This window comes from Periophthalmus magnuspinnatus, chromosome 18, assembly GCF_009829125.3.
Source record: "Periophthalmus magnuspinnatus isolate fPerMag1 chromosome 18, fPerMag1.2.pri, whole genome shotgun sequence".
NCBI lineage: Eukaryota > Metazoa > Chordata > Actinopteri > Gobiiformes > Gobiidae > Periophthalmus > Periophthalmus magnuspinnatus.
Genome location: NC_047143.1, coordinates 24,615,663 through 24,632,036, shown reverse-complemented (window position 1 = coordinate 24,632,036; position 16,374 = coordinate 24,615,663). Strand labels below are relative to the sequence as shown.

Sequence of the window (16,374 nt, the reverse complement as noted above, 5' to 3'; positions counted from 1 at the left end):
TTGTTCAGTATTGACGTCATGAAAATCCTCTTGTACGTTACATTTCTCTCTGCTCCATGCTCTATATTTGTCCATGTCCACATAGTTGCCGAGCAGGTGGGCTGAGGCTGGTCACGTTGCAGTCGTCCAGTGTTGATTGTGATGTATTGAGGGAGCACGGACAGTAGGAACATTACAATATCTGGTGTCTGTTTGCATTGGATGATAACTAAAGCCGCTAGCAGAAATATGGTTGTTAGCTTAAAGAGGTCACGTTACGCTATTCTCTGATTTATGTTATAATGTTGTTTCCTCGTCACAAACAGACCTGGAGTTGTGTTTTGTTTCATTCACACATGTTTAACGCACAAACCCTGCACATTTAGACTGAGTTCTCACGCTCTGTTCCACCTCGTGATGTCATCGTGTGGTGATACAGGAAGTGCTCCGGTGTGTTTTTAAACTCCACACAGCTTCACTAGAATCATTTGGATCATTTCAGCTCTAGAATTTCCGATCTCCACTGAACTAAAGGTAAATGTTAACTTGAAAACTACCACTTCATGACATCACAAGGTGGAACAGAGCATTTTGAGCTTTGGTGATGTTACAGACTAATAATAAAGTGTTACTTAAACATAAAACACAATTCCAGGTCTGTTTTTGATGCAGTACCAACATTATAACATGACTTAAAGCTCATAAGAGTCAATTTTGCGTAATATAGCACCTTTTAAATGATGATTCAGTCAAAATATGATGCAAATAATATACATATGTGTTTTTAAGCCTCCTGAAGCTTTGGCAGGGGCATTCAGGTTCAGTTTTACTACATTTTACATTTTATATACATACAGAAAACATCAAATATATGAAGTAAGACATATGGAATTACGTAGTTAAAAGAATGTATTTTTAAAAATCCTCAAAGTAGTCACCCTTTACTTCGTTTTTTTTCTTCTTCTTTAGTACATAATTCCATATAATTGTCTTTTTTTGTATCGAACATGCAGAAAGTCATAAAAAAAAAAAAAAACATTGCACGAAAGGGTGTGTCCAAACTTCTGACTGGTCGTGTGAGTTTTAACACCAGGAGAAAGTTTGGACACACCTTCTCATTTAGTGTTTACTACTTTTATACAGACAGAGGACATGGAATATATGAAGTAAGATATATGGAATTATGTAGAAAAACAAATGTACTGATTTTTTTTTTTTATTCAAATTCTCAAAGTATCGTCCCTTTGCTTTGTTGAAATATATTTAGTAGAGTTATTTAATTTTTTTTATTTATTTATTTTTATAATTAATCCCATATATCTTACTTTGTATATTTCATATCTTCTGTGTGTATATAAATGTACAAAGTAGTATCCACAGAATAAGGGTGTGTCCAAACCTCTGTGTTTGTGTTTACACTTGTAGTTTTCTGGAGACGTTTTCTTTGTCGTACGTCTCTTTTTAGACAATGCCACACACGTTTATCCGACTGTTAAATCATGATTGTGTTTTTATATAATATTTCAGTCAACTAGAAGCAGGACTCGTAATATTCAAAGTGTATAAATAAAGTTTTATTGGAGCTGCCCACACTGTAGTGAAGTCAGATCATTCTCGAGTCCTCAGAGTTTTATGGCAGTGACTTGCTGAAAACCTGTGGAAAGACAAAAGTAAAACATAAACAGTTTGATTTGATGTAAATAGTGAGTTTATTTGATCTGTCAGTGAGTGATTGTGAAAGTTTCTGTTTAGTGGGCGGATAAAGGCGTTTGCAGTTCCTCCCTTCACTGATGTCAGCAGAACTATTATGTGTTTTACACTGTATAATTACACAGTGTTTTACTGCTCGTGCTGAAGGACGCTGGCATTTATTATTGCAACATCGATTACTCGCACCAACTGGTATGAATATATGATAAATATTATACCAGACTAGTAACACAGGGCAGATCTGCAGGGCTACAGTGTGGACTAAACCAAAAACATCAGGACTAAACCAGGACTAAACCAAAAACATCAGGACTAAACCAGGACTAAACCGGGACTAAACCGGGACTAAACCAAAAACATCAGGACTAAACAAGGACTAAACCAAAAACATCAGGACTAAACTAGGACTAAACCAAAAACATCAGGACTAAACCAGGACTAAACCGGGACTAAACAAGGAATAAACCAGGACTAAACAAGGACTAAACCAGGACTAAACCAGGACTAAACCAGGACCAAACCGGGACTACTCCAGCACCAAGCCAGGGCTAAACTGGGACTTAACCAGGACTAAACAAGGACTAAACCGGGATTAAACAAGGACTAAACCAGGACTAAACCAGGACTAAACCAGGACTAAACCGGGACTAAACCGGGACTAAACCAGGACTAAACAGGGACTAAACCGGGACTAAACCGGAACTACTCCAGGACCAAGCCAGGGCTAAACCGGGACTAAACGAGGACTAAACCAGGACTAAACCAGGACTAAACAAGGACTAAACCGGGACTAAACCGGAACTACTCCAGGACCAAGCCAGGGCTAAATCGGGACTAAACCAGGACTAAACAAGGACTAAACAAGGACTAAATCAGAACCAAACCAGGACTAAACCAGGACAAAACCCCAACTAAACCGGGACTAAACTGGGATTAAACCAGAACTAAACTGGGACTAAACCAGAACTAAACAAGGACTAAATCAGAACTAAACCAGAACCAAACTGGGACTAAACTAGGACTAAACCAGGTCCAAACAAGGACTAAACCAAAACTAAACCAGGACTAAGCCAGGACCAAATCAGGGACTAAACCAGGACTAAGCCAGGACTAAACCACAACCAAACTGGGACTAAACCGGGAATAAACTAGGATTAAAGCGGGACTAAACCAGGACTAAACTGGGACTAAACCAGGACTAAACTTGGACTAGTATAAATGTTTCAATCATGGCTCAAACTAAAGTAAACCAAACACATTATTATTATTTTTTTTTTCTGGTGTGGGGTCCAAACACCTTGCAAAACGTGTGTTCTTATGACTTGCTTGTCTCCATAAAGACATTTATAAATACATTTTAGTCCAAACTGTGGCACATTGTAGTCAAAGCATTAGCATTTCCACGGAGACGAGCAGGTGGCATACTGTCTGCATGAAAAGTTCTGCAGTGCATCTTTAAATCTGGAATGTAAAAGACTGCAGAACAAACCCGAGTTACACGTTTTTGCTTATGAACTTCGCTCACCTTTTTGTCTTGTTCACCAAACCCTGCCCAACTGTCCCGGAGTCCAGCGAGCATGTTGTAGTAGATCAGCCTCTTAATTTGAGCCATCTCTGGAGGAAACCAGTCTTTGGAGCTCCGTTTATGTCCAGATGCCATCCCATATTTTCTGAACGTAAGCTGTAAGTTGCTCTGTTCAGGTGAAATGACCCATAGTATCGCCATGAGTCTGCACGCATCTGGAGAGTCCGCACATTTAAATAGCTTGTCCTCGTCTGTGGATTATTCAGCGTTTGTCATGGATAACGTTCTCCAGCCACAACACATTTGGTTTTAGGAAAGTCACCAAACCAGTTCCGCCCAGCAAGTTCAAGCCTGTAAATTGACAAAGGAAAGTAATTAATAGGATGATTTAATTTCAGATATTCAATTGTCCCAACAGGATTAATGGGCGGATTAAACTGTTTACAATTTCAGTTTGACATCACAGAGCCGTTACTTGCGTCATACGTGCGTCTTTAGCTTCGGAATAACCCAGTTTAACAGGTCAGTGACACTTTAAACGACTTCAAAAATAAATCAGTAGCTCTAAACTGCATTTGGAACATATTTATAAAAGTGAAATGACTAAAACTGGGACTAAATTTAAACCAAACACAATAAACTTTAACAACAACTGAGTGATGAAAGCCTGTAAGAGTCATCGGAAGGACTAAACCAGCTACTCGCTCGCTACTTTCAGGCCACGTGACGCTAAACTCTGATAAAACTTGATTTCTGTCATGAATAATACTAATATAGTGATCGGATCTCACGTAAACAGACTGGATTATTCACTTTCTTATGTGGAATGTGGAAATTCTCGCTCTGTTAACAGCTTGAGCTAAAGTAAACGGCTAACGCTAGTAACTTTACGCAACAACAGTTTATTTAAAAGTGCTAAACGGTGCAATAAACCAGCGCTTCTATCTGCTTCATTCGGTCGTGTTGTGTCCAGTTAAACACCTGTCTCCGCGCGTTTGTTTTTCCCGACTCTTGCAGTGCATTGTGGTCTATATTGACCCGCTTAGTGACAACCGACGCTACTACTTTTCATGGTGCGTTTTGAAAAAAAAATTCTAAGTGCACAATTTTCTCACCAAATGGACCTTTGCACAACGCTAAAAATGAGTGACACTGAAATGGCGCCCCCTGTAGGGAATAGTGTGAACATTCAGTAAACCAGGACTAATTTTTAACATTCAGAAACCCTGGCAAAAGACGAAATTAAACGTGTTAACTGGACAAATCGTTGTAGGAATGAAGACGTTTCGCTGGTCGTCCAAGCCGCTTCTTCAGTTCTGGTTAGAATACTGCTGGACACTGTCTGAAGGGCGGAGCTAACTACACTGAAACTGTAAACAGCTATTGTCTCCAGTTTCAGCTTAAATGACCCTTAACGACCTGCTATTGCTCTCTTTGTTTTGGTTCTGAGGATAGAGTTGAAGAAGGATTGTCTTTCCTAACAAAAATAGCTTCTTTAACTCTCCTCTCAAACCATTTCTTGTCTCTGGCTTAGATCTGAACTTCACTATCTTCAAAGGAGCGGTTAGTGTCTTTGAGATGGAGATGTACAGCAGACTGTGGTCTTGAGCTGCTCTTCTGACGGTGTTGGTACATTCTCTGATGGAGTGGCTGTTTAGTTTCTCCAACGCTCACTGCAGTCCTGGAGTAAACAACATTACTTTGTTTATTGTTTTCTCTGGGTTTTTTGGCCACCAGCAATCTGATCAGAACTGAAGAAGCAGCTTAGATGAGCAGTGATTTGTCCAGTTAACAGATTTAATTTCGCATTTTGCCATGGATCAGACCTGAACGACTGAGGGCTTACACAGATATTCCGAAATCCTATAAAAACCTTCTGACTGAAGATTTCAACGTGAAAAATAGCTTTAAATTAAACAAATACAAACTCACCGTATCCCAATTTGAGTTTCCTTTATATTCTGTCATATAATACAGAAGCGTCCCACTCGTTCCACTCGTTCGTTTGCTCTGTGCCGCAGCCTTGATCCTTCAATCCAAACAGATTGTCTTCACACCACGGAGTACACTCGTCTAGTATGTGCAGTCTTCTTCTCAATAGCGCCATCTCTGGAGGAAACCAGTCTTTGGAGCTTCTTTTTTGTTCACATTTTGTCCCATATTTGGCGGCATCAGGTGAAACGGTCCACTCCATCGCTCGTAGGCGGCTCACATTTGGACGTCTTGTTGTTTGTTGTCTTTTGCAGTGGTTCAGTCGTTCATAGATGGTCAAATGGAGTGAAGTACGCGCTCCGCTTCAGATAAGTCGTAGCTTCAATGATCAAAGTCTACGTTTTATTGAAGATATTGACGTCTTGACCTCGTCCTGTGAAGTAGATACAAGACCTTAAGACAGCCTTCTGACGTGCTGCTTTTCCTTATAAGGGTAAAGTGCGTTCGTTTTTTCTCGCGCTTAACAACATCGTATCCTCGAAATGCATCACACCAACGTCAGCAAATAGGTCCTGATTTGAACCCACGTATGTAAAACTTCAATAAGTAACACATTAAATCTACTTGAACCGATTTGTGCAGCTATTTCATTGCATTTTATGACATAAGTCTTCAGACCCGGAACTGCTAATCTCTCCTGAACTAAAGGAGCTGTAAACATGAAAACTACCACTTCATGACATCACAAGGTGGAGCAGAACACTTTGAGCTTTGGAAATGTAGAAATACTAATAATAAACGTGTGAAGATGAAAAAAGAGGAAATGATGGGGAAAAAAATTGAATCTCATTAAATAATTTATCTTTTTCTCTTTTTAATGTTCTGCACTTTCCCATATTTCTTTTTATTTATTCATTTTTTTCTTTTTTATTACTTGTCTACCCGTACACACACATGCACACACACACACACACACACCCCTACATACAAACACACACATGCACATAAATATACACACAACAACACATGCATACACACATCCAACAACACACGCATACACACACACATGCACACATACACACACATGCACTCACACCCCTGCACACATACAAATACACACGCATATACACACACCCAACAGCACACACGCAACAACACACACACGCAAACATATGTACACATACACGCATACACAAATACACACACACTCTCTCTCATATAAGATGAACAGATGTCATTGTTACTGTCTCCTCTTTAAACCTCGTTGTTTTTCCTCTTCCCTAAATCAAAATGTCTGTTGTCTTTTATTGTTTGTACTGTCTCTAATATCACAGTAACAAATAAAATAAAGACTAGTACATGTTCACTCATCATCTCTCCTTAACGTACCACTGCAGCTGCTAGACTCAAACATGCACAACTCACGCCAAGAAAACGCGCCCTCCGCCAACCCTGTGTGAGCGGATCTGTGAGGAGGCGAGCGGAGGAGACATGGGATCAGCACGAGCTCACCGTACATTCATTATACTGCTACGCCTTTGTGTTAGCCGCTCTTTGTATCTGAATGGAGATGAACAGAAAAGCCAAAGTCTGATTTAATTAGATCGGAAAGTGAGTCCGACAGCGAGACTCCTCTCAGGCCGCGTAGTATTTAATCGTAGTGTGAAAAATCTCTGAGTGAACTCGAAGGGCACAAAAAGAAGAATGCAAATGAAAAGCCGTACTCACTGCTCCCACAAACCTATAAAGCGTCTATCTCTAAAGCGGCGCACGAATAACTCGATTCATTTAAACGTCTAACATGACACAAAACTGACTCTTGTGAGCGTTGAGTCGTGTTCTAATGCTGTTACCTCCTCAAAAACACACCTGGAGTTGTGTTTTGTTTCATTCACACATGTTTGAGTCACACTTTATTGTTATTCTGTCTTTATCCCCAAAGCTCAAAATGCTCCGTTCCACCTTGTGATGTCATCAAGTGGTAGTTTTCTTGTTAACAGCTACGTTTTACCTTTAGTTCAGTAGAAATGGGCAATTCCAGAGCTGAAATGATCCAAATGATTCTAGTGAAGGTGTGTGGGGTTTAAAAACACAACGAAGCACTTCCTGTCTCACCACATGATGACATCACAAGGTGGACCAGAGCGTTTTCTCAGCCTAAATATTCAGCGTTTGTGTGTTAAACGTGTGAAAATGAAACAAAACACAACTCCAGGTCTGTTTGTGACGAGGAAACAACATTAGAACATAGATCAGAAAACGGCGTAACATGGGCATTTTAATAAAAGAAACCCCAAATGTTTCCCATAAAACTTATTGACAACTCAAAACAAAACGGCCCAAAACTTTGAATGTTTGAATATTGATTGGATTTTATTGTTGTGTTCTTGGCATGGACTGGTTAAAGAAGTGGACTAAGTGAATGTGACGTCTGCTCCAGTCAAAATGAAGTAAAAAAAAGCAACAAAAAAAAACAAACTCAAGTAAAAGTATCGCATAAAAAATACATGTTAAAGTGTTTGTCTAAAAATGTACTTAAAGAGAAAAAAGTTAAAGTATTTTGCGCAGATTTTGAGTCTTGTAAAGCTTCAAATGTAGTGATTTTGATACAGATTTGGGCTGAGTTTTGTTAAACAGAAACAACTGAATAAGTCATTTTATTTTGGCTGTTTTTATTGGCATATTTTTGTTGTTCAGCGAGAATTTGGAGCTCCATATTTGGATTTCCGACCGTGAGTATCATAGCGACCAAAGAGCTGATCTAGAGCGAGGCTGTTGAAGGTAACGCCCCTTCCTGCCTGCATCGCTGATTTAGCAGAAAACGGACACTTAGCAACGCTGTCAATCAAACCTGTTGCTAACGCTAGCAGGAGCGATGTCAGGGAAAGAAGGTCTGTTATTAATGTTCATATCTTGATTTACGGACAAAACCGCAAAATAAAAACACCAGGATCATGTAGAGCGGGTTAATACGAACATTTAAGACCAAAATGACGAGTCTGAGCAGCAGCAGGTTTTCAATAGAAAGTGAATTGGAGCCAGAGTCGATGAAGTTCAAGGTATATACGTGATCTAAATGAGCTGTTAACACTGCAAGTTCACTCGTAATAGTCATTTTCATTTCTGGTTTGTACAGATTAAACCAAACGCTTCATGGCCGCAGTGACTTACCTGTATTTTTCTCTATAAACCCCACACTGTAGCTATAGGCTTTTGTTTGGTAATGAAAAAATATTGGTTCAAGTCCTTCGTAATCCACCGTTTCCGTTACGGTAAGCGCAAAAATCCCTTTAAGAATCACCGTGTGGGGCCAGTCTCATATAGATACTGCGAAAAAAGACACCGCATTTCACCGTTTATGAATAGATTTGTGTAGAAAAAAGCGTTTCCGAATATAAAACGTGTTAAATAAAGGCTTACACAAATCCTCTTCAAAGTGGATTACCGAAGAGATCAGTTTCATCCAGACAGGAGCCGGTCTTGAGAATTGCTCGCTCCTATCTAAACATTGGACGTATTATTAATCAAACTTGAAATATAAATCCTCGTTTTGGCCTTTCGAACGGGCGAAAGCGGCTCGTTCGGTCCAGTTTCCACCCAAACAGTGAATGGAAGCTGGCACCTCGTCACAGGGAGACTCTATTAAAATATCAGATTGGTGTTATTATGGTTGATTATGTGCTTTTGAAGGCTGACCTGCCGCAGAGTTCACTTCCTCTCCTCTTCCTCGCTCTTTGAAATCGCAGTAGCGTTCGGGGGTTTAATGAATCGGCGACTTGTTCCTCGTTCTCTCGCGTTAACACTTGACTCGCGGTGGAAATAGTGGAAATAGTCATGCGGCGAATGAGATAGGCCGCTCTTTAAATTCCCGCGTGTTTGTTTAACCTCTGTCGTGTTCTTTTCACGTCGCTAAACACTGAAAAGAGCGAGCGCCTGGATAAGATCTGTATTAAGTCTGTGTTTAGTGAAAAAAGCATTTAATGTTGATTCAAACCGTGTTTAAATCAAGAGTTTTTTCACCAGGTAAAACCACAGAAAGTATTTACAGTGTTGAACTACACGCCACTGACTCATTCATATAATCGACGTGTTTATATAGACTTTTATTACTATTATTATCGTGGACAGTGCTGGAAATGGTGTTATTTGAGTAAAAATACAGATACCGAAGCAAAAAAATACTCAATTACAGGTAAAATATCACATGAAAAACTCTACTTAAGGAAAAATACAGATACTGAAGCAAAAAAAATACTCAATTACAAGTAAAATATCACATGAAAAACTCTACTTAAGTAAAATATTAAAGTATTTGTTTAAAAATGTACTTAAAGAGTAAAAAGTAAAAGTATTTCATGCAGATTTTGAGTCTTAAAAAGCTTCAAATGTACTGATTTTGATAAAGATTTATGCTGAATTATCAACAAAAAAGTTTTATTATAGCTGTTTTTATTTGTATGTTTTTAAATGTGTTAAAAATAAATCCTCAGCCTTTTCTGCAGGTCCCAAACAGTAAGAATAATAGTATTTTTGTAGTTTTGTTATTTAAGTAAAAGTACAGATACAGAGGTAAAAAGTTAGTCAAGTAAAAATAAAAATATCACATGAAGAAATCTAGTGAAACTATTAAAGTACCTGTTTTTAAATGCACTTAAAGAGTAAAAAGTTAAAGTATTTCACACAAGTTGTTAAGCTGTTAGTACATAGTTTGGTCAATATCATCAATTTTTTCTTTTTTCTTATGAATTTTGTGTTTATTTTTGTTTTGCTCAAAGCCGAAGCTTGAACTTGAAAACTTTAGTCAGGATTTTACCACGAACATGGCAAAAATAACCCCTCAAATCAGATGAAAAGTACTTTTTACTTTTCTGTCCTGTTCAAAAATGTAGTGAAGTAAAAGTACAGTACTTACTACAATATTCCACCATTGAAGCTTAGTAATGCATTTATAGGTATTATATAAAGTGTTAGTATTTGACAGTGAGACATCGAGTCACATTCAGATACTTGAACACATCTGATGACCTCGAAAATATATGATAGTTATCCGAATAATAACAACATTTATATATTAAACTAGTACTTTTTTTTTTTTCTAAAGTCGTGCGAGGCGGTTTCTGTTGTGATTTTGAGGTGTAAAAAGTTGAAGTGAAATAAGTAAAATACATACAGTGGTCCATCGTTTAACGCGGGGGTTACGTTCTAAAAATAACCCGCAATAGTCGAAATCCGTGAAGTATCAGCTTTATTCTCTATGTTTTTGTCTGTAAAACCCCTCACCACACACTTTATACACTTTTCTCACACAGGCGTTAACATTTTCTCACATTTCTCTCTCGTTTAAACTCTCTCAAAGTTCAAACCTTCGTAGGCGTCTTTGTCGGTGCAGAACGTTTCATCGACGTTGTGGGTTTTGTCGGGGAGAAAACAAATCGCAAACATACAGCACTTCAGAGTCACACCGCGATCGAACATTTATGTAAATTTGTCTGAAAAAACAAAATAGAACATAAAAAAATCTGTGAAAGGTCAACCGGGGAGGGGGGGCGCCGTGAGACAAAATGGCTGCCCAGGGGTTTGAGTGACGTAGAGGAGCCGGCGCAGAGTCAGGGATGGAAGAGGACGTCCAGAGACAGGCCGGAGAGGACTGAGGAGGAAGAGCAGAGAGAGATTTGAGGCACTGTACCTGATTTTGACTGGTCAGGTTTGTGGAGAGGCTGTGTTTTTTTGTGTAATGCCTGTTTGGCTTTAGATCTCCGCTTGTCCTTAACGCTCGTATCAAACGGCAAAACTTTACACCAATCCTCCGCATGTCGTCTTTATACTGACGTTTTATATTTAGTATTCCTGCACAGCGTGTCCCAAGACTTTTGAGTGGGAGGATGGATGTAAAATTTAAACTGACAAAGGAAATGGCTGTCGGATTTAGAACGATTTTGTGTCTAAAAACCAGGAGCCAAATCTCCGGGGGAACTCACAATCAGTATTCTTCTAAAAACTGCCTCGGTGTAGCCCTGAGCAAGGACATCTGCGGCTTAAGTGTTTCTCAGCGTATTTAAGTTGGCGTTTTTTCTTACATGTAGCGTAGTGTGTTGGTTTTACACTCGGGTTGGTGTTGTGCAACATTTATTCCCAGCGTCGGTGATGGAGAGGCCTCGGTTCAGTGCAAAGGCCTGTATTAGCTATTAGTCTTCACTTTGTGCCGAATGGATTCCAGACCCAGGGGTGCAAGATGTTAAGGTTGTTATGACACTTGGAGAAATATCAGTGGTTAATATGCGTGCTGTATATTTGTTATATTTTCGTCGTATTTCAACCCCGGAAAGCAAAAATATGTTCTGCAGTTTCCTCCTGGCATAATGTTAAGACCAAAAAGGTGATGTTTTTTTGCACAGGAGCTGAAAGACAATATTTAAACATGAAAAATAGACAAATTGATTCATGTTTGAGGAGAAGTAAGTTGTTATAGGGTTAGCACTGGGGTTGCTAACGCTAGCGGGAGCAACTTCAGGGAAAGAAAGCGCCTTATTCGTCTGTTTTTAAGGTTCATATCTTGATTTACGGACGAAATAGCGACATAAAAACATCAGGATCATGTAGAGCGGGTTAATACGAACATTTAAAGACCAAAATGTACCAAATCGAATTGAAGCCAGAGTCGATGGAGCCAGAAGCGCGCTCATGATCGCTTCCTATTTGGAACGCGGCGGCTAGCGGGTTAGCTACGTCCATTTATATATACACTCTATGTTTGGATTGTGGTGGTTTAATTGTGTTAAAAAGGTGAATCACATGAGGTTCAGTTTAACAGATTGGTGTGAAAATGGCTGAAAACCTTGACCCAATGTTGTTCTGATAGATTAGAAAGTAATGCTGCGACTAACGATTATTTTGCTAATCAATTAATCTGGGTATGATCTTCTTTAGTTAATAGTTTTGTTGTTAGATCATGAAACACCTGTGAATGGGATTATTACTAAATTAGACCCAGATAAAACTAAAGTCTTCTTTCAGCTCAGAGTTTTGTGCAGAGTCTAGTCTGGTAAATAGTCACATTTTTATACAGTGCTTTTCCGTCTTTAAAACTCAAAGTGCTTTACATCAAGGAACCACTCGCCTATTCACACACACACACACACACACACTCACACACACACTCACACACACACTCACACAAACACTCACACACCACTGCATCTGATATTGAGGTGTTTATTATCTTTGTATCATACTTTTCAAAAAGCAGATCTCTTTTTATTTTTAATTGTGGATTCAAAACCATCCAGACCCCGAGCATCTCTTCATAAATGAGCTCCCAACAGACCTTAAAGTGCATTCTGATGCCAAGTAAAGTCAACTACATGTATTTCAAAGCAGGTTTTGAATTGGCAACCTTTGGATCAATGGACAAAGACTCTACCAACTGAGCTAATGTCATTCTTATTTGTCTCTGCTCTATAAATCATTATTGTTTCGTGTTGGTTTTGTTTTCATCATCAGATTACGTGCCCACAGACTCATCTTGAACACATCATGTCAGTGTCTAATACTGTGCATGGTCCTTCTCATGGCTCCTTTCCGAGTGCTCTACCCACATGGTGCCTGTACTGCAGCGCTGAGACTCCCCAGTATTTAAAGTGGCTGCAGATAAGCAGCTGTGAGCGGAGAGCTCCAGACCAGCCTGGATTTGTCTTATTTCAGTCACTCTCTCGTCTTTTTCCCAGACGCTCACTGGAGCACTGCAGCAGTTGCTTAGCACCATTTTGTTTTTCCCGTCCCTCTGTGTTTCTCTGTGTACATCTGACAGCAGTCTGTTATAATTGATGGCGTTTCTTAAAGTACATGTGTAGTGAAGTTAAACTCATCGGGATGTAGTTCTGCTGGAAGCAGAAAAGTAACAAAGCAACAAAAACAAGCATCACTTTTGTAGCAGAAAGTGCATAATTATTTAGTAACTTATGTAACACATGTCATCCTTATAATTTAGTGATATTATTCTGCACTTTGAGCTGCAGCAGGAGACAAGTCATAACCAGATCTAGCTTTAGTATTTCCATGTTACTGCAGTCACTTCATGATAGTAGTACTAGGCTCTTGGTAGTGACAGTTTTTCATTTGGCTTTTATTTAGTCACGAAGGTCCCACTGACAAACAATATCTCTTATTGTTCTCGAGTCTTGAGTCATGGTTTTGTTTTACTAATATTGTTTAGTTATTGTTTAGTTATTTCTTGTACCCAGTAGTGGCATGCAACAAAGTACAAGCAGTAAAGTACTGTATGTAAGTAAAGTACAGATGCCTAACATTTATAAAGTACATTTAAAAGTGGACACTTTTTACTTTTTTTTCACTACATTTTAGAGCAGTATCTGGACTTTCTACTCCACTACATTTTTGAACAAGACTGAAAAGTAAAAGTATTTTTTATTATTGTTTGAGACCTGTTTATTTTTAACATGTTCATTTGAGTAAACAAAAATACACAAATAAAAACTGCTGGAAAAACCCTATTAATTCAATTGTTTCTACTGAACAAAATTCATCACAAACCTGTTTGAAAATCTTTCCGACTGAAGCTTTATAAGACCTCAAAATCGGTCTGAAATACTTTTACTTTTTACTCTTTAAGTACATTTTTAAACAAGTACTTAAATACTGTAGTAGTTTTTTCATGTGATACTTTTACTTCAGTACTTTTATGTGCCCCACTGTGTGTACTTTTACTTCAGTACCAAACCTTGCACTGAAGTACCTCTGAGCCTCTCCCAGAGCAGCTGTGTGCTGGGCCCATATTTTCCTCTTGTGCCTCTTTGAAAATCGCGTCCGGCTGTGCTCTCGGAGCAGGTGAGCTGCTTCAGCCTCTCATCTCGTCTCATTTGTGGTGTTTTTGTCTTCAAACCCCAACCACCTCCACCTCCGTCATGACTCATGAGGGACGTGATTCAGGAACAAATGGAACAACGTATAAATCTCAGCAAATAAAAAATAAAAAGCTGACGTTCTGTTAGGGATGCGCCGATCCAACACAACAATATCAGCACCGATACGGAAAAAGTAGCTAGATCGGTTATATCGGCTTCCATATATCGATTAAAATATATCGTGGTTCAGCTCATAAACTGATGTAATAAAACTGTTTACTGACCATGGTTGGCCCAGAAAGTCCCATAATGTTTGAATGTTTATTTACACGGAGCTGTTCTGTGGTTTCTTGAGAAATACATAACAGCCACATAACACGTTTACCTCAGTTCTGTCTTATTTTAGTTTTGTTTAAAGGAAATAAATGTCGTTTTCAGTCTCTGGTATCGGTTGATATCGAGTGTCGGGGGATACTTAAAGTTTCTAGTATCGGAATTGGTATCAGAAGTGAAAAAGCTGGATCGGTATTTCCTGTCCTTCAACATAAAGTGGCTTGATGGTCTCACACGTGGCCTAGTTCTGATGTGTTCTGGGTTTGATCCTGGCACATTCTGCATTAGATGGAATTTATTTGCACATTTTATCATTATATTTATCGTTTAAATATGTACGTGCATGTGTTTGGATGCTGAGGTGAAACATGGGGAGAACAAACTCTACAGTAACACAGAGAGGACAAACAAGGCAAGGAAAGTTTATTTGAATTAGTTTGTGTACAAATTGTGCAGAATAAGAACGACATTAAAATTACAATACAAACAAATCAAGGAACTAAACCAGGACTAAACCAGGACTCTCAGGAGGCCAGTGTGAGATGTTTCATGTGGCTCATGTGGGAGATGTTCTTTGGTGTTGGTCCATGGAGAGCCTTGTTCAAAAGAAGAGCTGCTTTAAAGTCTATTCTCTGAGCCACAGGAGCCAGAGCAGTTTCTGTGAGCCAAAGATGATGACCTGAGTCTTGTCTGAGTTTAGCTGGAGAAAGTTGTTTTACATAGAGTTGTGGTAGGACACATTATAGCTGCGTATTAACTGACCTAACAGCAGCATGTAGAGTTAAAACAAAAGCGGTCCCAGAATTGACCCCTGGAGCACCCCAAACTCATAATCTTCATGCAAACACTTTTCTGTCATTGTGTAAAGTGTCTGAGCATTTCCTGAATCATATAAACCATTAATTGTACCTAAATGTGAGCACTAACACAATCTCCTCTCCTCTTTTTTTAGAAATGTGTCACGAGCAACAACGAAGACGCCGTTTTCATCCGAGAGTTCACCCTCATTCGCCGGGACCACCTCCACGAAGAGCCCCTCCATGACGGCAACCAAAAGCAAGAAGACTCGGTAAGTCAATCATTGAACTTACCGCATATGACTGTAGACTTAATCTGCTCGGGGATTTGAACTTTTGTCACTTTTTCGAGATAACGTGCAGCACTAGATTGAACATTTTATTTATTACACAAAATTAACTCTTGTGAGATTTAAGACATGTTATAATCCCGTTACCTCCTCAGAAACAGACCTGGAGTTGTGTTTTGTTTCATTCACACATGTTTGAGTAACACTTTATTATTAGTCTGTCCACATCTCCAAAACTCAAAATGCTCTGTTCCACCTTGTGATATCATGAAGTGGTAGTTTTCTTGTTAACAGCTTCTTTTTACCTTTAGTTCAGTAGAAATTGGCAATTCCAGGGCTGAAAATAATCCAAATGATTCTCGTGAAGGTGTGTGGAGTTTAAAAACACAGCGGAGCACTTCCTGTATCACCACATGATGAACAGAGCGTTTTCTCAGCCTAAATCTTCAGGGTTTGCGTGTTAAACATGTGTGAATGAAACAAAAACACAACTCTAGGTCTGTTTATGATGAGGAAACAACATTATAACAGATCAGAAAACATCGTGATACGTGCGCTTTAATTGTGATGATGATTGGCGCCGGTTCATTACAAAAAACAAACGTATTCTTTCTCTACGTATACATTTTTTGGTAGTACATAAATAATTGTGAGTCAGGGTTTTGCTCATAATCTTGTTCATATTTAAGGGTGGGGCTGCTTCTTTTCCTTCTGTCATCACCTCCAAATGAATCTTGATTATAACTCGTTTTTCCATATCCGATGATTCAACATTTTTGTTAGTCCTGGCTCGTTTTGAGACAAATCTTTTATCGCTGATCAACTCAATTATTATTATTACTTCTTTTTTTCCTCCTTCTTACTGTTTCATATGAGCCCATTTCAAAATACAACACCACTGCCCCCTACGCGTTTCTCAGGCTTTATCTGTGCTTGATTGAGCGACC

At 39.0% G+C, this 16,374-nt stretch overlaps 1 protein-coding gene and 1 long non-coding RNA gene across 4 annotated transcripts in view; one reads left to right on the top strand and one right to left on the bottom strand.

The window, feature by feature from the left end:
- The window catches only part of LOC117386408 (ADAMTS-like protein 1), a 173,152-nt gene that overhangs the window by 52,258 nt on the left and 104,520 nt on the right, over window positions 1–16,374 (top strand). For all 3 annotated transcript variants that reach the window (XM_055229057.1, XM_033983762.2, XM_055229059.1), the window contains exon 2: window positions 15,293–15,409. In XM_055229057.1, coding sequence (XP_055085032.1) covers window positions 15,293–15,409 — 117 coding nt within the window. The remainder of the gene's footprint in view (window positions 1–15,292; window positions 15,410–16,374) is intronic.
- LOC117386409 (uncharacterized) lies at window positions 1,537–5,578 on the bottom strand. The gene is made up of 3 exons (XR_004542666.2): window positions 5,147–5,578; window positions 3,215–3,565; window positions 1,537–1,633 (listed from the first exon to the last, which is right to left on the bottom strand). It is a non-coding gene; the product is annotated as an uncharacterized LOC117386409 (long non-coding RNA).